General features: G+C 55.2%; 1 protein-coding gene across 2 annotated transcripts; it reads right to left on the reverse strand.

Moving 5' to 3' along the window:
- Positions 1 to 465: 465 nt before the first annotated feature.
- Positions 466 to 23,995, reverse strand: LOC476436 (CLK4 associating serine/arginine rich protein). Of its 2 annotated transcripts, XM_038528603.1 has the most exons (21): positions 23,887 to 23,995; positions 22,554 to 22,681; positions 15,009 to 15,106; positions 14,513 to 14,614; positions 14,217 to 14,296; positions 12,049 to 12,133; positions 10,804 to 10,952; positions 9,869 to 9,965; positions 8,803 to 8,881; positions 8,635 to 8,708; positions 7,327 to 7,368; positions 6,174 to 6,389; positions 5,768 to 6,058; positions 3,993 to 4,250; positions 3,652 to 3,691; positions 3,248 to 3,308; positions 2,942 to 3,000; positions 2,821 to 2,867; positions 1,173 to 1,255; positions 866 to 890; positions 466 to 616 (listed from the first exon to the last, which is right to left on the reverse strand). In XM_038528603.1, exons 2-21 carry the CDS (start codon positions 22,650 to 22,652, stop codon positions 574 to 576), a joined length of 2,028 nt encoding a protein of 675 aa, XP_038384531.1. In that variant the 5' UTR covers positions 22,653 to 22,681; positions 23,887 to 23,995; the 3' UTR covers positions 466 to 573. The 2 variants fall into 2 exon arrangements, 1 of the variants encoding a protein (XP_038384531.1); XR_005354564.1 differs by lacking the exons at positions 466 to 616; positions 866 to 890 and having other exon boundaries at positions 3,648 to 3,691.
- Positions 23,996 to 24,147: the final 152 nt, after the last annotated feature.

A 24,147-nucleotide genomic window follows, 5' to 3' on the forward strand; every position in this document is an offset into this window, starting at 1 on the left:
TGTTTGGACTCTGGCTTTCTTGGGGTATCTGAGGTGGGGCGGGTGGACGGCTGGACGGACCGGTTTGGGGTGAGGGGCAAGGCCGGCCCCCAGTGCCCCGGGCACGGCAAGACTGGCACAGAAAGCTGTGCTCCCGGTTCCCAGTGTGGGCGAGGCCAGGGCAGGGGCCGAGGCGAGGGCGGGGAGAAGCCTGGACCTGTCACCAGAGGCCCCTGGGCAGAGTCCTGGGCCATCTTCCACATGCTAGGTGCTGGGCCCTTCCCCACCACGCGGCCCCTGCCCTCACTGAGCTGCAGCAGGAATCCTGCTAACCAACAAGGAGCTGCCACCAAGACACCTACGGATGGGCAGGACTTGCCACATAGGCTACTGCCACTGGCTCCTGTCCCTGAAGCCAACCAGCTACCCCCCAGCTGACATTGGTGGCTGGCCAACACTGACCACACAGATGACTCGGAGGCCAGCTAAAGGGAATTAAATAATGAGTGATTTTATTTAATTGGAGATAAAACCAGCAGCATCACAGCCTGAGCCCTCACCCCACCCCCATCCTCCTGCCCCCCACGCTTCTGCCTAATGTCGGTAATGGGGACTTCGAGATCGGGACCTTGAGCGCCTGGAGAGAGAAATGGAGGACCCCCTATGAGGGCTAGGTAGAAGCAGCCATGCTGTGCATGCACATGCACGTGCACACACATACACCAACACATTCGTGACCACGGGCATCGGTGATGGGCGAACAAGCTGCAGAGGGAGGGATGTTAACCAGGGATGAGACCAGCCTGTGCGACTGGAGGGGAACACGGTGGAGATGGAAGAACCAGGGCAGGGACAAGGTCATCTTCAGGGAACTGGGCTGGCTTACCTTCGGGAAGAACTGTATTCTCGACCTGGAAAGAAAAGAGAACAAAGCAAATAAATGCCCAGGGGCCAGGCTCTGGGGTGGGACTTCTGGGGCTGCCTCTAGCTAAGGCAACTCCTATGCTTCCAGCCAGTCCCCTCAGCCCACACCGATGCGTGGCAATGAGCACTGCTTCGAATACCCACAGTTCCCTTGTGACTAAAGCAAGTGTGTGGGTCATGAGAGTCTTAACTGATTGGGAGGTAGGTAACGTGGAAAACATGCTAGGGGTCTTTGTAGCCTGATTCTGAATGACCATGGGGATACTCACTGTAGCGGGGGGAGGGTGAGCGGCTCTGCCGGCTGTACTGGCGTTCCCATTCTTCTCTCTCCTTCTCTCTGCGTTCCCGCTCCCTGCAGGGGGAAAGGCAGGCATCAGCATGCGGCAACATAGAACTTGGCACAGACGGGTTGCCTGCCCAGAGCAGGTGCTTCCAACATCCCAGTCTAAGTTGCAGAGTAAACCCAGGGGCAGGTAGTACCACTACCCCTATCCTTGCTAGGAAATGAGAGCAAGCACTGGGCTCAGGGATATAGGCTGGGCAGAGCCAGGACTGGAATCTCAGCCTCGCTTCGTAAGGCCTGCTGAACAAACATACTGGATCGAGCTGAAAAGTTCGATCTTTATCCCCGTCACACTCAGGTGCTCTCAAAACACAGGGACGCGCACACTAAGTACTTCATCAGCTTTTGTCAGAATGCCTGGCGCTCACGACCCCAAGGGCTGTATTTATTGGGCCCCTTCTGCTCGACTGACCCTGATCTGACTAAATTCACCCAACAAGCCTGTGAGGTGGGACAAACTATTCCATCCCTGTTTAGCTGGTAAGCAGACTGAAGTCCAGACAAAAAGGCCCACAGCTGGTGGGCAGCAGAGGCAGGACCAGAACTCAGATCCGACCAACCATGATGCTGAGTCCTGGGGCAATGATGGAAGCAGGCAGCATCCTCAGAGGCCCAACACACATGGGAGGCAATAAGCAAAAATGGTGACAAATACAACCAGCAGGCTTCTGACATGCTAGGCACCATGCTGGAAACCCTACAGAGGAAGGATCTTGGCTCAGGGGAAGGAAGCTGCCTTCCTGAGGACTCAAAACAAGCAACCGGTGACATGGCCAGGCCACTCACGGATTCCCCTCTTTGTCAGCACTGAGCACTCAGGCCCCCAGTTCTGCCCACTGGCCCTGAGGGGGCCCACGCTATCCGAGCCCTCGTTCCTGAGCTGCCCTGTGAGGTTGTCACCAAGGTCCATCCTGGGTGCAGAGCACAAAGTGAGGCCTAAGAGTACCAGTGCCCACCCCGGGCGCTCTGGTCACAGAGAGGCAGAGCTGGGACCAGACTCCACATCCACCTGATCCAGGATGTAGGCCTGTCTGCTCTGGAGGGAAAAGCTGAGAAACAGGGCAGAAGAGAGGAGCCCATCTCTCTGCACTAGGAAGAACTTGCCACGGGGCTGGCTTGCTGAGCACCACCTCTGTTAAGGGGGCTGAGCGCACAGCAGGATCCCAGCAGACGGGCCTGCCCTCTCGTCCACTCTGGGGAGACTTCAACAATAAGTGAGGAAACAAAATGGTGTGAGCCAGAAAGGCGTCAGCACTCCAAAGGAAACACAGCAAGCTTAGAGGACAGCATTCTGGGGTGCTACTCTAGACAGGACAGCCAGGGAAGGTCCTCAATGAGTGAAGCCAGGAAGGAGAAGAGAAGAGGCCCCGAGCACCCGGGGCACCAGCTGGGAGGGGCCACAGCAGCTGGAGTGAGTAAGTGGAGGACAGAGGCCCAGACAGGCACTTGGACTTTCTCCCACCCCGAGGGCAGAGCAGGCAGCGGAGCTCTAGCTATGAGCCAAGTGATGGGCAACGCTGGGCAGCCCGGAAATGACGGGCTGTGGCCCAGACACGGGAGCATGATGGTCTTACTTCATGCGGATCTTGCGGGCCATGGCTCGAAGCTCGTCTTCCCGCTCCTGTGGCAGAGATGGCTGTGAGGGTGGGCCGGCTGGCACCCCACCCCGGCCCCACCCCTCACTCCCACCCTTACCTGGCGCTCATGTTCCTGCTGAATCATCTTCTCCTGGGCTGCCTTCTTATCCGCCTTGACTGTGGTGAAGGAGATGTGGTGGCTGAGGGGTACCCTCGCAAGTTCCCCCTCCCTTTCCCAGATGCCAAAACTGAACCGAGAGAGGCCAGACGGCTATGGCCCTGAGCATGGTGGCAGCGGAACAGCACGCACACCAGCTTCTCCCCAGAACGCCACCTCATTGATGCCTGTCCAGGAGCAGGCAGGGCCGAGGCCAGGCTGGAAGGCTGAGGAGCGGGGAAGACCAGAGGTAGGGGTGGGACGTACACTGCCTGTTCAGTGCTTTTTGCATCCTCAGCTTTAGCTTCTCCTGCGGCGTCAGCTTGGGCTGGGGAAGGGGGAGAAGAAGTGGGAGAGGGGGTGGGTGTCCGGAGCTCCCACAACCCACCTCATTAAGAGCCTGGGACTTGCAGGGGCACAATGGGACGAGGGACCAGCCACAGACGCCCACCACAAGGGGCTGGGAGGCCTGGGGGCAGATGGAGCCCTGGTGGATGGTGAGGAGGGGAGGGGGACACGGACCTCCCGGAGCAGAGCATTCCCAGCTCGCTTCAACCTCAGGGCTGGATCTCCCGGCCCCCCTCGGGTCCCCCCTGCAGGCCCACCGGGCCCAGCTCTCGGGCACTGCTGCTGGCGGGAATTAGACGGGCGAGTTCCAAATTCTTACTGACTTTGGCAGCTCCTGTCTCTTTACCAGCGGCAGGTTCGGTCCTGGGAGAAAGAAAAGGACAGCTGCCACCTCGGCTCTGCCCTCAGACCAGACAGCCAAGGCCCTGGGGCCCATACACCCCTAGGAAGGGACTGTGGCCCTCCTGGATCCCTCAGGACAGGGCTGTGTCCCCTGAACCTTCATCCAAGACAAGGCTATGACTACTCAGAACCCCATGACAGAGCTACATCCCTCTCCAACCTCCTGTGGCAGGACCAAGCTCTCTTCAAAATGGGAACAGTGGAGCTCACCACTCTTCCCGAGGCTCACCGCTTTCTTCACCCCCGCCCTGCCCCTACTCACTTTTTCAGCTTCTCGCCCACGGCAGGGGACGCCGCCGGCCTGGTCAGCTTCTCCCTCGGGGGTGATGGCGAGTGGCTCTGGCTGTGGCTGCGGCTACGGCTCTGGCTGCGGCTGCGGCTTGGACTGGGACTGCGGCTGCGGCTCGGGCTGCGACTGCGAGACGGGCTAAGGGACCAGCTGCTGCGGCTGCGGCTACTGCTGTGGTGCCGGGGACCCCGGCCACCCCGCCTGTACCGGTCCCCGGAGCGGGAGCGGCTCCTGGGGGTATGGCGGGGCAGATGGGGGGCTGTTAGGAGCCAGGGACGCCCTCCGCACACCCTGTCCTGGCTCTGAAGCTATAGCCCTCTGGCTAGGCCCTACAGTAGGTCCAGGTGTGATCACCAGCTCCTCCCATCAGCTGCTCCCTGGCCTCGCTCCGTGTCTACACAGAGACCACCCTCCAGATACAACCACCCTGAGACGGCTCCTTGCTTCTCACTCATGGGACATGCACTCACCTCTTCCCCTGGGAGGTGACCTCTGGGATAGCAGGACCTGGCTACCCAGCAGTCCCCCTTTATACACTGTGACCGGGTCTGGGCACCTAGGCACTGTGGCCTCGTCCACACCCTTAGTACCTTTTCACCTTGCTGGGGTCCAGTGGGGACCACCCCCAGCCCCCTCTCCCCACCTATCTACAGCACAGATCCACAAGACCCAGTCTGGAGACATGCAGCGCCATCCTTTCTCTGTTCTGGATCCGGGGAGCTCCTCAGCAAGGGCTCACCCTCAGGCTGGCCTTCAAGATGTGGCCATGCCCCCTCCCTTCCCTAGCCTTTCTCCTGTGGCTGTGCTGGGTAAGGCTACAGGCAATGACCTGGAAGTCAACTCTAGGCCACACACTGCTTCTGCTAGAGACGTCCAAGTTTTTACAAACTCAAATTTGTTGGCAATGTTGAGAAAATAAACTACCCTTTCAAAATCCAGACTCTCAACTTCTCTTGAAAGAACAGAAGATAAGGCGACTCCAGGCCTGCCACTGCACAGCTGACGCCCCTGACTGGAACGGGACACGTGTACCCCAGTTCACTCGGGGCCCACCTGGCCCATTTATTTTACCTGCCAGCCCCTGTAGGTAGCTGACACTTGAGACACATGCCACAACACAGGTGACAATGTTGGTGATGGCAGCACTCGCCCAACACTAGGCCCTGTACTAAGCATTCACACGCGTTACTTATTACACCTTCACGATGACTCAATGAAGAGGACACTATCCTTACTTTACAGATGAAGAAAATGAAGCCCCAGAAATTTATGAGCAGGGCCAGAATTTAAAGCCAGACAGCCGCTCCCCAACCCAATCTCACCCACTGAGCCATGGCATGGACGGCCCTGATCTCACCAAGTAAGAGTCCAGCAAGGGCATTCCACTCCCTAGATGCCTTGTTTCCTACCTCATCCCAGCTCTAAAGGCCAGCCAGGTCCCCACTGCAAACTACAGGACACTCGGGAGTGTCCATACAAGTCTCTATACCCCCGCCTGGGAATTCCCCACAGGAAGACCAGCTCAGTCTCCCGCCACCCCTGACCCTCACATGGTCCTGAGAATGTGGCCATGCTCTAAGCCACGTCACCATACGTGGAGAACGAGGGCACACCTCCCCTGCAAACCAAGGGCTTCCTCACAGAGCAGCAGTGGCCTGGTCCCCTCCCTCAAAGCTGGTCTCGCTCACACAGGGCTGTGCCTGCCCCCCAAGACCCCTGCCCCCCCCCCACACATCAGCACCACACACCTGCTTCTGCGCCGAGGCCCGTAACCACCTCGCCGGGCCGGCGAGCGGGAATACCGGTGTCCATCTCGGGAGCCCCCACCTGAGTGCCGCCGGCCGCGGCTACGGGACCGGGAATAGCGCCGGGAGCGGGACCGAGAGCGGGACCAAGACCGGGAGCGTGAGCGTGCATGGCGGCCAGAACGGTAGTAACCCCCGCCACGGCGGGAGCGGGAGCTGGAGCGAGAGCTGGAGCGGGAGCTGGAGGTCCTCGAGGCAGAAGAAGAGGAGGAGGAGGAGGAGGAGGAGCGGCGGCTGCAGGCGGGGCACGGAGGGCCGGTCAGCACGGGCCTGGGCCGTGGCCCCCCACTGCCCCGGGTCCCCCCCATGGTGGCCGGGGCGTAGAGCGGGCAGCGTGAGCGTTACCGACCGGGCGCTGGCATTACGTCCCGGTGCGGGGCCGCCGGGCTGGGGGGGTGCGGGGGGCTTCCCTGTGGTGGCCCCTGACGCGGCTGCCGCTGCTGCCGCTGCGGCCGCCTCCTCATCGCTGCCCCCAAAACTGGTGATGAACGTGATTTTCTCCTCACGGCCTGGGGTCGGGGAGCGGGAGCGGGAGCGGGACTCAGAGCTGGATTCTGAGGGTGACCTGCAGGGCAAGGAGGAGGGACTCAGCTGCCAGGCTCCTGGGGAGCTCACTGGCTAACCACATACAGTATAGTCCCCAAAACGAGGACACAGTAGCACCAAGCACGACTAGGCACCCAGCATGAACGGACAGAGCTAAAGGACAGAAAGAAACCCAGCCATGCAAGAGTCTGACTCAACCACAGAGCCTCCTCAAAATAAGAAAGTGAGTGATGGCAAACTGTACTGATTTTATGCAACTGTTAAAAAAGGATGAACATATCTACAGATTTAACCTGGAAAGATCACTTCAACCCAGATGTCAATCAAGCAAGTTCTATAAGGTTAAGTGTGGTACAATTCCATTGTTATAAAAGAAAAGTACCCATGTTCCTGGATTGGGTGCTTACCTGGACCTGACCCTGTACCCAAACATACCTGCCTCATCTCACCTATCCTCCCAAGAGCCCAGAGCAGCAGGTCCCTCACACTGCACTCTGAAAAGCGTGCCCGGGTCAGACTGCCATCTGTACACCCTCAAGGCCTCTGCTCCCACATCCCGGAGACAAGCGTGTGCCAGGGTGGGTCCTTCTGTGTAACATTTCTCACTGCTTGTTTCCAGGAGTTTAGATCAAAGAGACTTATGATTTCTGCATCAGGCCTTTCTATCATGCTTGGTCATTTTTAACATATGACTACATCATGTTTAGATCAGGAAATTAAAGATTCACGTTTAAAGAAAAAAATTGGGAAAGCAAAATAATATTCTGGAAGCCAGAAAAACAATTCAGACCCGCAGATGACACCAGGCGCTAAGACCCACCCCCCACCCACCCAAACACACTGCCCAGTCTATGATCACAGAACAGCCTACAGGTTGCCCCCTACCACCCCTTCTCCCCAGCATTGCCCCTCCATCAAGTTTGCTGGCTGCCCCTCCTTGGGCCCTGGGAACTCACCGCTTATAAGGGTCGTAGGTGGGGCTGTCTCGGCGGGCATAGCTACGGAGAGAAGAGCGGGACAGGACAAGTAGGGGCTTGGGATCTGAATAGGCATGGAATTGGGCCCACTCCCCCAGTCAAGGCACCCAAGGCCAGGTACCAGGCACAGTGAGGAGGGGGCTGCTGGCCAGGTCTTACGCCCTGCCTTGATCCCTCTGCCCACCCCACCTCAGATCTGTCTGAAGCCTGGCCACACCCCACAAACAATGTTCTGGGCCCTCCCAACCCCGAGCAACAGGGACTCCAGCAGCTTTGGTCCTGCCTGAGCTCCAGACCCCAGACAAGCATCCCTCCTGCTACTCCAAGGCCCTGGTTCTGCAGCCCGGGTCTCGGCTCATTAACAAGGACAATGGTAAAACTAGAACAGCCACAGTGACTTAGATGCTCCCTATGTCCTGAGTGTTTTACTTCCGTGAACTCAGCTGTTCTTCATAACTCTCACATGGCTCCTGGGATCATTCACCTCAGAACTCAGCAAACTGAGGCCCAGAACAGTACAGTCACCCACCCAGCATCACATAGGCCCTGTGGCCCTGAATCCCCACCTCTACGCACTACACTGCGCCTGTACAGTGGGGAGGATGATGGCAGCAATCAGTGGGGCTTTTCCAGACCCCACATCAAGCCTGGAGACCACAAAAGACTGCTTCAGTTAAGCCCCACAGCTATCCTCAGCTATTCTCCTTAACCAGAGATGGTGCAGCAAAAAGAGGTGTGGGTTTGCACTGGGCCTCCAGGACTAAGAGGCAGCAGCAGGCTCATCTGGAAGCCCCTCAACCTAGACCGCCTCATCCCAACCTGCCCCAGACCTTAAAGTGGGCACTGGTGCTCCCCCAACCCTGGGAGGTGATGGTGCCCCCTTTCCAAAGGAGGCAGCTGAAATTCAAGAGAAGTCACTTGCCTCAAATCTGACAAGGACACCACCCAGGAGGAGAAGCACATAGGAGTTCAGGGACAGACCTGTTTCCCTTGACTCTGCTCTCAACTCTTTAGCTACCCCACACCCTTTCCCACTGGTGCCTGTGATGCCTGGCAAGAGTCCCAAGTCCAGCAGGTGAGGGGAGTGGCTGGCAGGGCAGGGTGTCTACATGCCCCTTGAGGCCTTTCCTCCCCTAAACCTACCCCAATTACTGCCCTACTAGGAGGAATCTGTTCACAAGCCCAAGCCTGCCCCCAAAGGGGGCCCCTTAATGAGCCCAAGCTCCCTGCCCCTGAGCCCTGAATGAGGCTGGCAGGGCAGAGGCACAGGGGAGGGACCTAGCCTACCTGGGTGGGCTGATCTTGCGGCCCCGGAGTCGCTTTTCCCGGAACTCCCTCCGCTGGCGACGGGAACGTCGGCCCTGGAGAGTTGGGGGGGGGGGGGGGGCACTGTGTTAATGAGGGATGCACCCTCCCTGAGGCAACCCCCACCCCCCACCCTGGCCCGGCTCTCACCGAGTACATGGCCTTTTCTTCCTCAAGGGCCTTGGCGTGCTTGATCGCCTCTGCCTCTTCCTTGTCTTTCCGGAGCATCCTGCAAGGGGAGGGGGGTCACAGTGGAGAAGGGGTGGCCATAGGCAGAACTGTTGCAGGAAGTGAGGAATCCCACACCATCCTGGAGTCTCTCAATCATTCAGCACGATTACTGAGCACCCACTGCACACGGATGCTATTTTACGTACTGGTGATTCACTATTGAAAACAAACAAAAATCTTGGCCCTTGCGGGCTTACGTTCTAGGGAGAAAACAGTGACCAAGGTAATGGGACGAGTAGTACGTTAAACAGTAAAAAGTTAGATGGGAAGATTGACGGCAGAAGGAGGAAGGAAGTGCCAGGGAACATGTAAAAGCTGCTACAGCTTTCAAGAGGGAGGTCAGGGAAGCCACATGGAGAAAAATGACAACTGAGGAGAAACCACAGGGAATAAGTCGCAAAGCCAACACTGCAGTGGCCTGAAGTCTGGTGGAGCCTTAGAGGCTACACAGGGGTGGAGTGTGTGGGTAAGAGGAGGAGAGGACCAGACAGGTAAGGTCTTGTGGCCGTGGTGAGGACTCTGGGTGCCCAAGGAATGGGGCAGTCATGGAGGGTTCTGAGCAGAGGGTGCCATGTTCAGATGGGATCATTCGGATTCAGACCCAATACTCTGTTAACTGGGGCCATTCTCTGTGAGACCTGCATGCACATCAGCAACTGTGAGGGAGTGAGCCAGTGACTGAAGCCTCCTCTCCACCAGAGGGTGCTGTCCACCAGGCCCAGGAACCCGGGGAACTTTTAGGGGTCAGAGGTCCGCAGGTCACACGGAGTTGGGTGCAGCTTCAGTTTCCACACAGGCAAAGCCTGGTCAAAGTACCATCCCATATGCTCTGGAGCCTGTGCATGTGAAGCCGCCGCACGCCGCCCCCCCCCCCCCCCCACATGGGGCTGGGCCTACCAGCACCGAGGAATAAAGCAGCTGTGAGCAACAGGGGTGAGGATGGACACTGGGCCAGAATGGAGGAGCACCAGCCAGCAGGCCTCACCTGACAAAGTCACCATCGGCCATGCCATAGGTCGTGGCCTGCTTGTTGAGATCTGCCACCTGCTCCTGGTTCAGTTCGTCCACATCCACCTCCACGTCTGCACCAAGAGAAAGGCTGTCAGGGGCCAAAGCCAAATGAGAAGACCAGGGATGAGGGGGCAGTGCCCTGAGAGATGGGGGCACGAGGGGATGCCCACCACACTGGAGGCCTCTGCAGGGAGGGAACGAGTCAGCTCATCTCGGCGTCCCCAGGCTGGCACAGGGTTGGCCGGAGGTGAGCGCAACCAACGGCAAGGGGCGTTAGGTGGGGGTGGGGAGGAGATGCAATGCATGAGGACCCAAATGAGCACTGAGATGGACGATCGAGACCAGTGGACTGAGTGATGTACCATGTGTCGATGGGGACGGATGATGGGGGGTGAAGATCTGGGTGAGTCAGAAGTGTTTAGGAGCTAGATGCACTCTGAGAAGGGGATGGATGCCTCACATATGTGTGATAAGCAGCAGCTGGCTGAGCGGATGAGGTTAGACAACTGGAGCTACCAGTATTTGCAGGGAACAGTGAATGGCAGGGTCTGGATGGGGGGAGGTGAGGGATGGCTCTGGACTGAACGAACACATGTTCTCCAGAGGAGAGACAAAAAGAGGGAGACAGAGAGGCTAACCCAAGTAGAAAAGAACGGAAACAGAACCTAGGTGGGGACAATATCATAGAAGTAGTATCCTAAAATGAGAAAGGAGAAATACAGAGAGGGAGGCCAACACAGAGGAGCACGTGAGTAAGACATGGAGGACGGCAGAGGCTGGAGTGCCCTGGAGCAGGGACGGGAGAAATGGGGCTCGTAAGTGCGGGGTGTCCCACAGAGGGTGAGGAACGAGACACGAAAACGATGCCCAGGGACTGCGGGGTGGGAGAGGGCAGAGAGGGGACCCCACCGATGTCGGGGATGACCTCATCTTCGTCCGAGTTGCTCTCCTCCTCTGCTGGTGACTCCTCCTCCTCTGGCTTCTCCACCACCTTCTCTACTTCAGCCACGGTACTGTCCTCATAGGTGTAGCCAATGGAAGCCTTCTTCTCTGCCAGCCTGGGACGGGGGAGCCCATGAGCCAGGAGGGCCACGGGCAGGGTCCAGCCCAGATCCCAAGCCATGAGGGAGGGCACACTGACTCCCCAAGCTCTAGCCTCCCAAGGGTGCTCTTGCCTCCAGGCCCTCACACACACAGTCCCCCAGCCTAGAACCTTCTGCACCTGCCTCCTACCAGCCCTTCCCTCTTCCCCTAAGCTCCAGCTCCAAGGCCTCCAGGAAGTCATTACCTAGGCTGGGTCATGCACCATCCTGAGCTCCTCAGCCCCACCCTTGTTGGGTCATGACTACTGGGGGTCAGGGAGGTCCCAGCGGGGCAGGCTCCCTTCTGTCTTCTAAGCACTTGCTGTTAGCAGACTCGAGGGCAGGACCCAGAGTTATCTTGGGTAACAACGTGACCCAGCTCTGCCCATAACAGGGGAGCAGCCTCAAGCATGTCTGTTGCTGAATTAATTTAGTTAATAGTCCCAAGCACCCTTTGAGTGCCAACCTCATCCTGAAAGTGGGATCATGGGTAAGGATCAGTCATTGAGAAGCTTCCATGGCATCTGTGGAAACTCCAGATGGAAGAAAGGAGTCAGGCTCCTGGACTGCTGTGGGACAGGTGGGCCAAGAGCTGCCCCAGGAGGAAGACAGGGCTACCCCGGCAGAGGGCACAAAGACAGAAGGGAGACTGCCCACCAGCTGCTCCAGGTAAGGCCCCAACTCCCCCCACAGCTTGTTCCTTGAAGGACATGGCCTTGAGAAGCCCCCCTCTGAAGTGACACTTGCTGCTGCTGAACACACACAGGGCAGGCACAGAACCACCTACAAGCTCCATTCACTGCAGGAAGAGAGGACTCCTCCTAGCCCTTGTGGCAGGGGAGCACAACAAAAGTCAGAGAGGGAGTCCTCAAAGGCAGGACTCACCCACGCCTGGGTCGACACAGGCCACCACTTCCTCCTCTAAGTGTTTACTGAGTGCTTACTGTGTACCCAACACTGGCCTTGACTCTGAGAAAACTGAGGTGGATGAGCTAGATGAGGCCGTGCCCTGGTGGGGCTCACAGTCCTCCGGGCTCCCCCACTGCCACCATGCCCCCAGACCCCAACTCACTTCTTCTTCTCATCCTCACTGGGTCTCTGGAGGCCTCCATACAGCTCGTCAATGTAGATCTGGTACAGGCACTGCTCCTCTGAGACTGAAGCAGAGTACGAGACAGAAGGGTCAGAGTGGGGGTGAGGGACACAAGAATGCAGAAGGAAGGAAGACGAGTGCAACCCAAGTTCAGCCAGGGGCAGAGTTGCTGGAGTGCAGATAATCACAAACTGTGTGGGGAGGACACAGCAACTGCAGGACTCGCCATGAGACCATAAAGGGGCTTAACTTCTCTCTGCCTGGTTTCCTTTTCTGTAAAGCAGCTGCCCTGGCAGAGTGAGCACTTGGCACTAGAGCAATGCTCCTATTATCCCTGCAAGGGAGGCCTTTGGTTGGACCCCTCAAAACTACAAACTTCTGACCACTGGATGTCACTGGGACTTCATGGGCCACTCCACCATGTGCCTCTCTGTGGCTCAGTTTCAATTACATGTGTTTGGAGCCATCTGAGCTCTTGTTTACCCACAACACCTAACTTGGGGAGCTCGGCATTGTGTCAGAGCCTTCTCTGATCTTCCCTGCAATTGAACACATGGCCCTGACGGGCTGCGGGATCCTGGGCAAGTCCCCTTCCCTCTGTGGGTCTCAGCTTTTCTATTTGTAAAGTCAAGTTGGAGGGCTGAGTGAACCCAGAGGTGACGGAGCACAGTCCCTTGCTCCAGCAGCCCCACCCCCACCCCCATGTCCTTCCTGGTTCCCAATCATGGTATACAAAGCCTGGGAGAGGGCCTTGCTGGCCTGTCTCACACAAGCTGCCTCACTCTCCTTGCTCCAGCCATACAGGCTGCCTGCCCCCATCCACCCGAAAGATCCCAGCCAACCTCTCCTCACCAGAGTTCCTCTCCACCCTTCTCCAACCCTAGCCTCTGTCAAGCACCTCAGAGAACAGCGCACTGTCTGTTTATAACCCCACCTTCGTTTGCAATCACCACCCACTTTGGGGACATTGTGGTTGCTCCCCGCCCCCCCACGAGACCCTGACCCCAGAGGAGCACCTGCCACACCATAGGTGCTCAGGAATTATCGCAATGCACGAATGCAGGGTCAGACCAAAGGAAGGGAAACTCTGGCTCTATCACCAAGAACCCCCTGGCCTTGGGTGAAAGCAAAAGCAGCAACAGTATCAATGATGATAAATTTCCCTGATTCTAACACCTCACTGATTGCTAGAACTTTGGCAATCTTTGGTTTTAGAGATGCTAAAACACCCATCTTAGAAACAAAGAAATTAGAGAATAGCAAATCCACACCTAGGACTGACTGAACCAGGCTCAGTGCCAGGGCTTCATGTACCCCTCACCGGGCTCTTACAACTACCTTGGGGGAAAGAAACCATCATCACCACCCTTCTCTGGGAGGAGATTGAGACTGGCCAGGCTAAGGGTCTCATGTGGCCTGTCCTCCTTCTAACTCAACAGGGAAACCCTAAGAGGGGAGGTCTCAGTCCTTCTCAGGAGGGGAGCTAAGGCTCAGAGCTGACCATCAGAAGGAAGCAGTGGTTAAGGGCAGGGTGAGAATCCCAGCTTTTTGGACGGTGTTCCCACCAACTCCTGAGCCTCAACGTCCTCGTCTATAAAATGGATGCCACTGCTAGATGGTTGTGCAGATGTGATGAGATAGAATGCAGACAAAAAGATCCAAGTTTGTCAGAGTCCAAACCTCCCCGGGCAAGCCCAGAATGGGGAAAACCCTGAGTCTCCGTTTTATTTGTGAAGCAGCATGGTGATGGCTCAGAGGAACGATACCAATATATACAAAGGATTGGCAGATTGTCAAACTTTGTGTAAATATTCTTAGAAAATTCTTGAAAGAAATTTCCTCTTCAAAAGTTACATTCTGACCCAAACAAACTGGCAGAAACACACAGAGGGATATGATGCATTCTTGCTATTTTCCCAAATTTTTTAGGACAAAGATCAGAAAGGCAGAGGGTGTGGGATATGAAAGTGACCTCGGCAGGACTATCTTGCTCAGGAGACATTGCCTGTACTGGGTCCAAAGACAGAGGCCTCAGAAGAAAGAGCTGGGAGCAAACCCCAGGTCCTGTAGTTGAAAGCACTGGAGTGAAAGTGGTCTTCCTGTGTCCACGGCCTCCCTACCCACCCGCCATGCCCCAGCTCACTCACTGCCGGCAAAGTCGTTCTGCACCAGGCCTCGGTAGCGCTCGTAGTTACATTTCCGCTCGTCTGACTCCTGTTCTGGGGAGCTTTGGGGGAGGTCAAGGCCTTGAGATCAGAGGAAGAGGGTAGGCCACACCCCAAGCCAGCAGGAGCAGGGGATGAGGAGTCTGGTTCAGGCTGGGAAGCTCCCCACTGGCATACCTCCTCCTTCCCAGGAAAGTGACAGGCAGGCAAGGGCTTGGGAAAGAGGGGGGAGTAAGGCTCAGACTCTCTGCCTGGCAAGCGTCAGGGGCGCAGCTTACATGGTGGTGAGCAGCGGCGGGGTGTAGTCGGGGATGTGATCAAGGTGGGCACGGACATCGAAGCGGTCAATCATGTTGTTGGTGTCCCCCTGCCAGGGCATCCTGAAATGGGGAGCAACGAGTTTAGGGTCCCCAGGGCCCACACCCATTCCCTGTCACCTCAGCTCTCAGTGATATTCCAGGGCCCCACCCTCAACCCCCACTTCTCAGTCTCTTATGTCCCTCATCCCCCTGAATCCACATTCAAGCTCCTGGCCTCAAGAGGGGCCTGAATGGGACCCTGGGAACTGGGGCCCTATTTCTCAGAACCAAGCACAAGTGGAAAACTCGAACCAGGTTCTAGAGGCCACTTGCTAAGCCCCTGTCGTCTTGAAACATCCCCTGTGGCAACCTACTTCCCGTTTCATCTGAGCCTGTGGCCATGGCCCCACCCATTCCCAAGACCTCCAATCCTCAGATACAGACCCTACCTCCTGCCCTTCAAAGTCAGTCTTACATGTTAACGGGGCTCTCGGCAGCCAGGGCAACTGCAGAATCCAGGTGCACCTTGCAAGCTCGGCCATGCACCTGCAGGAACTGGGCTGGGTCCTTCTTCTGCAGGGGGAGAGAGGATGGAGGTCACCACGGCACTGCACTCCCTGCCACCCCCTTGCATCCAAGCTTGGTCGTGAGCCCACCTCTGATGTCAAGTGGTCCATGCTGCAGAGGCAGTCTGACCTGCACAGGGATGGCAGCACTAATGGGGCCACCTAACCCCTAGGGACAGGGGTTCCTGAGATGGTGGAGAAAGGCTCTGAGCTCTGGCCCAGCTTAATGTAAAGTTGGTATCAAGACACCCCCTGCCCCTGCCAAAATATGATTCTCCAACTCTTCACCTGCCCCCTACCTCCACTCATTCAGACCCAGGCATGAGCACACTGGCCTGGACCAGCCTCGAAAATACCAGGACCACACAAGCACATGCAAAAATGATCAGTGGCACTACTCATCAGAGAAATGCCAATGAGAACCACAAGACATTGTTTCACACTCACCAGGACAGCTAAAACGGGAAGGAGGACAGACGTTAACAATACCAACAAGAACGTGGAGAAATTAAGTGTTTCAGCAGTTAAAGAAAGAACTGCCATACAACCCAGCAATTCCACTCCAAAGGACGCATGTACCCACGAAGGACTGAGTACTTGTACCAACATTCAAGCAGCACGATCCACAACGGCCGAAAGACAGAAGCAATCATATGTCCATCAATGGATGGCCGATAAACAAACCGTGGTCTATTTCGACAATGGAAAATTGTCCATAAAAAAGAATGAAGAACCAACACATGCTACAACATGGATGAATCTCGAAAACAGGACGCTAAGCGAAAGATGCCGGTCACAAGAGGCCACATGTTGTAGGATTCCGTTACTGTGAAACATCCAGAATAAGCAAATCCACAGGACAGGAAGTGGATGAGCGGCTACCCAAGGCTGGGAAGTTGGGGGACTGACTGCTAATGGGTATGGGGTCCATCCAGGCTGTGCTGATGAATATACTGAAATCCACAGAACTGTACAGCTGGTGAGCTGTATCTCAATACAGCTGTTAGGAAGGCACCGACGTAGAGGAGAACATTCCCTGAGTCTGTGCCCCTCAAGCCTGAGACATTATGTGGAGGTCACGATTCCAAGTCATCGTGAGTCAGGAAAGGATAAACCTTGCACCACTGAGCTCCCCAAGAGCGGGGCCCTGGCCGGGATCCTGCTGCGTGCCACATCAGAGGAACCCGCAAGAGCCACAAGAAGGGCTACTTGGGCTACCCACTGAGGGCTGGCCAAGCCCCCAGCAACACCTCCCCAGGGCCCAACCCCTTCTTGCCACACCCGTCTGGCCAGCATGTATGTCTCTCTCCCAGACCACCTGGCAGCCTCTTCTTGGGTTCCCTGCTGCCAGCTAGCCCTCTGAAGTCCATTTCTCACACGGCCTGGCCTGGGGGTGGGGGGGTGGGGGTGGGCAGCATTCTGTTAAGACCTAGCAGCCACATCCCTCTCTGATTTCTCTCCCCCAGCTCTACTCCAGGCACATTAGCCTCTATGCCATTCCTTGACCACTCCCCTGAGGACCTCTGTGCTTGCTCTTCCCTTGGCCTGCAAAGCTCTGGCAGGTGGCTGCCTCGCTTATTTCAGATCTCTTTCCAGAAGCCTTCTTCATCAACTCTTCAGTAGTTTCCTGCACAAGCCCATACTTATTCTCTATCTCCTTAACCCCACCTGTTCTCTTCACAACACCTGCCACCACCTGGTTTTACACTTTGCATTCATTCATCACTCAGCTCCCACACTACTAGAACATATCTTCCACAAGGCAGGGATCACTGCTTTGTCCACCACGGTCTCCCCAGTGCCCAGAGCAGGGCCCTTCCCACAGGGGGCGCTCGGACCACTGACCAAAGCCAAGAGACAATGAAACCTGACAGATGAGGAGACTGAGCCCCTTCAGGAAAAACCTACCAGCGTCAAGTTCCCCAAAACCTGCACTGCTCACTGCCTCCTCCTCCCACCTGCCACCACAAAGAGCTAAGGAGGTCACTGATGACCGTGGTTAACGCTGGGCTACTGTCCATCCCACACTTACCACTCCCAGGCTGTTGCCACTCAGCAGAGGTGGGATATGCCCAAGACCACAGAGTCCAGCAGGAGTGGTGCTGGGGCAATCCAACCGCTTGTCCCACACCTCACTTCCCTACCTCAATGCCTCATCTCAGGCCCCACAGCTCCCTCGCCCCGTGACAGTCCCTGGCCAAGACCCCTTCTCACCCCTGAGGCTGCTCCTGGCCAAATGCCCAGGTCCCACAGCCATCATGGGACACTGCAATACGGACACTGACTGGTACAGGGAAGCCACTAGCTGTGCCAGCACCACAGAAAGGAAAATGGATCAGGCGGGGAGTAAAACTCTCAGTCCAGGGCCTGGCTCTGCCAGGAGATTCTGGAAAAGCCAATGAACTACCCTAAAGACCAGGCCCTGAACTGTTTTATATATATTTCCTTACTCAAACTTCTCAACCATGGGACAAAGGTTAGTGACCTTCCAGACAAGGAAATCAAGGGGCGTGGCCCACTGGCTTGAAATCATGCCAGCAACAGAGCTAGGAGTAGAAACCAAATGGGCCTGACCCCCAAATCCACTGGTTTTTTTAAGTAATTTTTCTTATTCTGGTAAAAGGCTTGTAACAGGGCAGCCCCGGTGGCGCAGCGGTTTAGCGCCGCCTGCAGCCCGGGGTGTGATCCTGGAGACCCAGGATCGAGTCCTGTGTCGGGCTCCCTGCATGGAGCCTGCTTCTCCCTCTGCCTGTGTCTCTGCCTCATCTCTCTCTCTCTCTGAATAAATAAATAAATCTTAAAAAAAAAAAAAAAAAAAAAAAGGCTTGTAACAGAAAACCTACCACCTTAACCGCCATTACGTATATGCTGCTACGTATATGGTACGGTAGCATTGAGTTCCGTGTACCCTGCAGTGCAAGGACTCTCTAGTACTTCTTCATCTTGCAAAAGTGAAACTCTAGAGCCAGTGAAGGACTCCCCCCACCCAGCAACTACCTTTCTATTTTCTATTTCCTGTTTCTAGGGGTTCTAAGGGACTGACTACTTCAGATACTTTGTTTACATGGGATCCTGCACCCTTTTTTTTTTTTTTTTTTGGTGACTGGCTGATTTCACTAGGACAAAATGTTTCCATGGTTCTTCCATGTGGCAACATGTGACGGGATACCTCTTCCTGAGGCTGGATAGTATCCCACTGTACGGACATACCACATCACATTTGCTTTATCCCTTCACCAGTCGACTGACAGGCTGTTTCCACATCTAGGCTATTGTGACTAATACTGCAAGGAACACGGGGTGTACAAATACCTCTGTGAGATCTAAAATCTCTCCTTAACCATTGAACTGCTCTGCCTCCAGCATCAGATGGAGTCAGAGAAGCTCATGGACTCTTTCATTCATTCATTCAACTGATAAGCAGGCACCCACTACGTGCTAGGGCCCCATTCTAGGGCCACGGCAGTGACCGACACAGCCCCAGCCCCATCTTCACAGCTCACAGGCCAGTGTTGGGGACAGACCCATCCCACACTGTGACGACCTAGAGTGGGCCGCACTGGGATGGGAGAGCCCAGGGGAATGCCTGATTTAGGCTGGGAAGCAGCAGGGATGAAGGGCAGTGTGTCAGCCTGGGGTTCTCTTGAGGAGGAAATGCTTGAACTGAGAACTGTTTATTTCCCATTTTCTTATCAACAGAGAATTCTGTTTCTTTATCCAAACCACTGATTAAAGAAGAAAGCTGACAAGGACAAGCGCCATGACAGAACCAGGGTCAGCTGAGAGAGAGAAGCCACCAAGGACAAACCAGGAACAGAGAAACCAGCCTTGTGTGGACACAACCCATTCAGCCTGCCACCAACTACCCCGGCTTCTTCAACACTTGCCCACAGCCTCCTCTCAGCCCAAGAATAATATGAGACCCACGTGAGCAGCCCCATCCCCTCCTCAAAGCAGCCCTCAGCCACTGCCCACAGCTTGACAGCTCTGTTCTGAATGCTGATCACGTTTGCGTACGGGGACAATGGCGGCTTGTACAGACCCACACCACAAGCACCCCACAGACACTGTTCTTGTTCTGGAAGTTCTTCCCCGTCATCCAGTGAGAGGGACCGATAATCACCACTGTCCCAAGGCGGGGGAGGGAAGAAAGGTCAGGGAGCTCCCCAGCTAACCAGACGAGAGCCTGAAGTCCCTGGCCTTTCAGAGTGACCCAACTCCAGCCCTCTTTCCTCTACACCATGTCAATTCCAGCTCTACCTGGTAGTAAGAACTTCAGTAACAAAAGAGCTAGCATTTTACCGCGCAAGTCACCCTGGGCAGGTCTCCACTGAGGTCGATGTGCCCCATCTCAGTGAACAGCCCCGTGAGGGAAGCACTCATCCCCCACCATTCGTGGCAGACTATCAGCTGGCAACCAACATCTATTCCCTCTCCTTCAACAGTAACAGACTCCTGATATGTCTGGCACAAGGCCACGCAGAATAAAGCCTATGCCTCTGACTCCCCTGCACCTGTATGGGAACCTGCAACTTCTTTCTGGCCAGTTAGACGAGTGGAAGTGTTGTGTGCAAATACCTAGAAACTTTCTTAAAGACTGGCGTGAGCATTTTTGCCTCTTTTCCCTCTCTCTTCTTCCCTGCTGAATGGAATGCAGGCACGATGGCTATTAGGCAGCCCTCTTAGACCTTCAGACAACACTAGTAAGAGAATCTATGTTCAGCTGAACAACAAAATGGTCCCTGAGCAAGCTGGCTATTTCTGGGCTTTCAGGGGAAAAGGAAATGAACTTCTATATTCATAGCCAAACCTGACTCTACATGATACATCATTTCACATGCAAAAAAGGAAAACTAGCTCAGGAAGACAGTCACTTTGCCCAAAGTCACACTGGACATAAACAGAAGAGATGGAATTTGAACCCAAAGCCCTAGGACTCAAGCTCTAAGGACCTAAACATTTTAGTATTTTGCCTCCAGGATGTGTCACCTGGGAGAAGGTGCTTCACCTTTCAGAGCTTCTATCTCTCCAGCAGAAAGCCCAGGTGAAATGCTAAGAGAGGTCAAGGTTCAGAGACTCTGGATTAGAATGCCAGCTGTGCCCTCTTGCTATGTGACTGTAGATCATGACTCTCCGAGCCTCAGTTCACTCATCTGTAAAATGGACACAAGAACCATGTCCAAGGCTACAGTGAGGATCTGATGAAGCATGAACCACACGTCAAGCACTTTGCACATAATGGTTAACACATAAACGCTTTAACAACACCAGCCGCTTTTATCAGCGTCTTTAATACAGGGATCAATCCCAACTCTTGGGGCCACGCAAAGGACTAGAAAGAACGCACCAAAGTAGTGGGCACTGGGTCTGGCACACCATGAACCCTTATTATAGCTCACAACAGCCACTTCTTCCTAAGCACTGTGCTCCCAGCCCACACTGGGGCCTCAACTGGGACCAGTACAGACCTGGGCCCTGCCCTCACCATCATGTTACAGTTTTTCCACCACCACCAGAGAGGGGCTCTCCTTCAGCCTACTGACAGAAGGCACTGGGTGACAGAAGGCAAGTGAGGAGTTCTCAGAGATTCCTCCCCTATGCTAATAGCAGCCTCTGTTTCATTGGTGACTCTCGAGATTCAAAGAAACTATGCATCTAAAGCTCTTCTCGCAGAGCCGGGTGCCCAAAAGGAGCAATTAAAATGGTAACTGCTATGAGCAGGTTTACTCATTTACTCTTTCAAACCATATTGCTGGCCCCAACCTTAGGATGCAAAGGTGACCTGGATACTACTCCCCAGTCTTACAGAGCTAGGTATGTGTGTGTTAAATTCCAAGGAGGGGGGCACCTGGGTGGCTCAGATGGTTAAGAGTCTGCCTTCAGCTCAGGTCATGATCTCCAGGTCCTAGGATCCTAGGATAGAGCCCCGCATTAGGCTCCCTGCTCGGCAGGGAATCTGCTTCTGTTTTTTTCTCTCCCTCTGACCCTACTCATGTGTGCTATCTCTCCCTCTTTCTCTGTATCTCTCTGTATCAAATGAATAAATAAAATATTTAAAAATAAATAAACTTTAAAGGGGGAGAACAGAGATCTGTAATGGCATTATAGGAGACACCTGACTGACTATGGAGGCTGAAGGAAGACTTCCTTGAGGATTGAGATCCAACAGATGAGCAGCTGTTACCCAGGTATGGGAAGAGCACATGCAAAGGCCCTGTGGCTGTATAATTCTGAAAAATAAACTGATATTCTTTATACATCTTCTGTGTTAGAGAAATTGACCCTAAATGATGAAGAGGTCAGATGGTTTGAGTAAAGAAACGAGGCAGAAAGCAGGGTGACATGAGTCTGGGGCAGTGGGGGAAGGGTGCGTAATGCAAAAATCCAGACTGTGGGATCCCTGGGTGGCGCAGCGGTTTAGCGCCTGCCTTTGGCCCAGGGCGCGATCCTGGAGATCCGGGATCGGATCCCACGTCGGGCTCCCAGTGCATGGAGCCTGCTTTTCTCTCTGCCTGTATCTCTGCCTCTCTGTCTCTATCTCTCTGTGTGACTATCATAAATAAATAAAAAATTAAAAAAAAAAATCTAGACTGTGCAGAGGCTTGAAGGCTGCCTGGGCTTTCTCTTGAGGGCACTATGGAGCCATGGAGGAGTTCAGAGAAAGAGAAGTACAGTGTTAGCCTTGTGCTTTAGAAAGACCTCTCTAGCCTTGCTGAAGATGATTAATTGGAGGGGGCAGGAATCAAGGCCAGAAGACCAGGTAAGAAAGTAAAGCAGTGATCCAATAGTGAATGGGAACATCTATATTAATATCATCTAACAGGAGAATTGAACGTAGTACACAAGTGCCATTTCAAGCTGGGGTCTCAATGGCAAGTAGGAGTTAAATAGGTAAAGGGAGTACAATGCCCGGTGGTGAGAGATATGGGAAAAAAGGTCAGTGGAGCTACCCAAGGATGAAGCTAAGAGGCTAGTAGAGGTCAGACCATAGGGTCTTTTAGGTCACAGGATGGAGAGTGGTCTTCTCTCTAAAAGCAAATGAAGCATCAAACAGGAGAAGTGATCAAATTTACTTAAATGAATATTGATGGCACTCCTACAGGGTGCCCACCCGAACCTCAGGAACAGCTGAGCTTTTCTGGGCACTGCAAATACAGCAGTAAGACAACATTCAGAAGGTGCTCAGTCTTATATCTGGACCGTTCTGAGTGTTACAAAAACTTCCTCCTTCCTGCTAACACCAGCTCTCTACTCTTGAGGTCACACTAAACAACACAGTATACTAACCAAGAGAACATCTCTGGTTTTTACCAGTGATTATGCTCAAGGAATTAACATTCTCCTGAGGAAATTGGGCTCTTTTGTCATATTTTGGTGTATCTTCAAGTGCACACCTTACCCGGATGAGCAGGACCCCCGGAAAGTCCCACCCCAGATCAAGGTCAAGTACTCACAATCTTTTCATAGTACTCCCGCCGCCGCTCTGCCCTCTTCTTGTAGTCAACCATCATGCCTCGAAGCTTCCGCTCATGCTTCCGAGCCTCGTGCCACATCGTGGTGAGGCCAAGCTTGGGGCCTCAACCTGGGGAATGACAGGGGGAGTGTGAGATGGGCTGTTAAAAACTATATGGACAGGGATGCCTGGATGGCTCAGCAGTTGAGCGTCTGCCTTCGGCTCAGGGTGTGATCCCGGAGTCCAGTGATCAATTCCACAGGCTCCCGCGTGGAGCCTGCTTCTCCCTCTACCTCTCTCCATGTCTCTCATGAATAAATAAATAAAGTCTTAAAAAAAAAAAAACCACCATATGGGCAGAATCAAAGTCACCTAACAAGCTGGTGATGAGGCTGATCCTAAACACCAGCTTCAGGGAAGCAAAATGAGGATGCAGAACTGTGTGCAAGAGACTGAAGCATATTCCTGACGACTCTGATCCAGTACCTTGGGCGTTCTGAAACCCCCCCAACCCCAGGAGATTCTGGAGTGAGCATCCCCGAGAAAGGAGTATCCTGGGTTCAGGGCACTAGAATCACTGGTGAAAGGTTTTGGAATGTTAGGACTGAATGTCTGAAGTAAGGTCTGGAGGTGGACCCTAAGCAGGTGGGGCTTTAGTTCTAAGGAGAGAGAAGAGCTGAAATGGGGCTACCCGTGGGAGTTAGGGAGGTAAGGGATGAACGCAGGCGAAGAAGAGAAGAAAGACTTAATGGTAAAAGAGTAGCGGTATGGGGCGCAAGTGGGGGATTTGGGTGGGGGGTGGCGGGGATGGAGGGCAGGTGAAGGGCGTGGACGGAAGACGACAACGCTTGGAGGGAGGGGAACACAGAGGAGTGCTGTAAATAAAGATCAGAGGGGGACTAAGGTCTACAGACGGAATCCGAAAGGCGGGGGCGGGGGATGCTGAAAAACGGAGTGGAGACAGGGAGGCGGAGCTGGCAGACAGGAGGGGGTGGGCTGCGCTCAGGGGCAAGGCTTGTAGACAGGGGCGGAGCCCGAGGCTCTGGACTGGGCTCGGGGACCGCGTCCGGGCCTCGCAGATCAGGGTAAGGTTTTTGACAAGGGGGTGGGGCCTGTGGTAGGCGGCGGGGTCGTACGCGGCGAGCTTGGGCCCACCGCGGGGACAGGGGCGCGGCCTGAGGCGCGGCAGGCCGGAGGGGGTGCGGGGCCGGCGGCCCTCGGGGCTGGGGCCGAGCAGAGGCTCACAGCAGCCCGGGGAAAGGCCGAGACTGGGGCGAAGCTGGGCTGACGCCCCCCCGAAAGCCAGAAGGTCGGGGCCCACTGCCTGCACTCACCGGCTCGTCGCCGCCTCCCACCGCTGCGCTCGCGCGCGGCCCGCACCGGAAACGGAAGTGGGAGGCCGCACGAAAGGGAGGGGCGGAACGTGGAGAAGCGCGCTTCCGCTGACGCGAAGGGGCGGGCCCCGGGCGCGAGGGGGCGGGGTCTGGACGCGAGGGGCGGGGTCTTGGAGGATGCTGCCGAGAGAGGCGGAGCCGAGGAGATCCCCGTGGGTTCGTGCGTGAGCGCCCTGGGGTCTCCCCAGCGGAGAAGACAGC

The sequence above is a fragment of the Canis lupus genome, chromosome 1, assembly GCF_011100685.1.
Source record: "Canis lupus familiaris isolate Mischka breed German Shepherd chromosome 1, alternate assembly UU_Cfam_GSD_1.0, whole genome shotgun sequence".
NCBI classification, from domain to species: domain Eukaryota; kingdom Metazoa; phylum Chordata; class Mammalia; order Carnivora; family Canidae; genus Canis; species Canis lupus.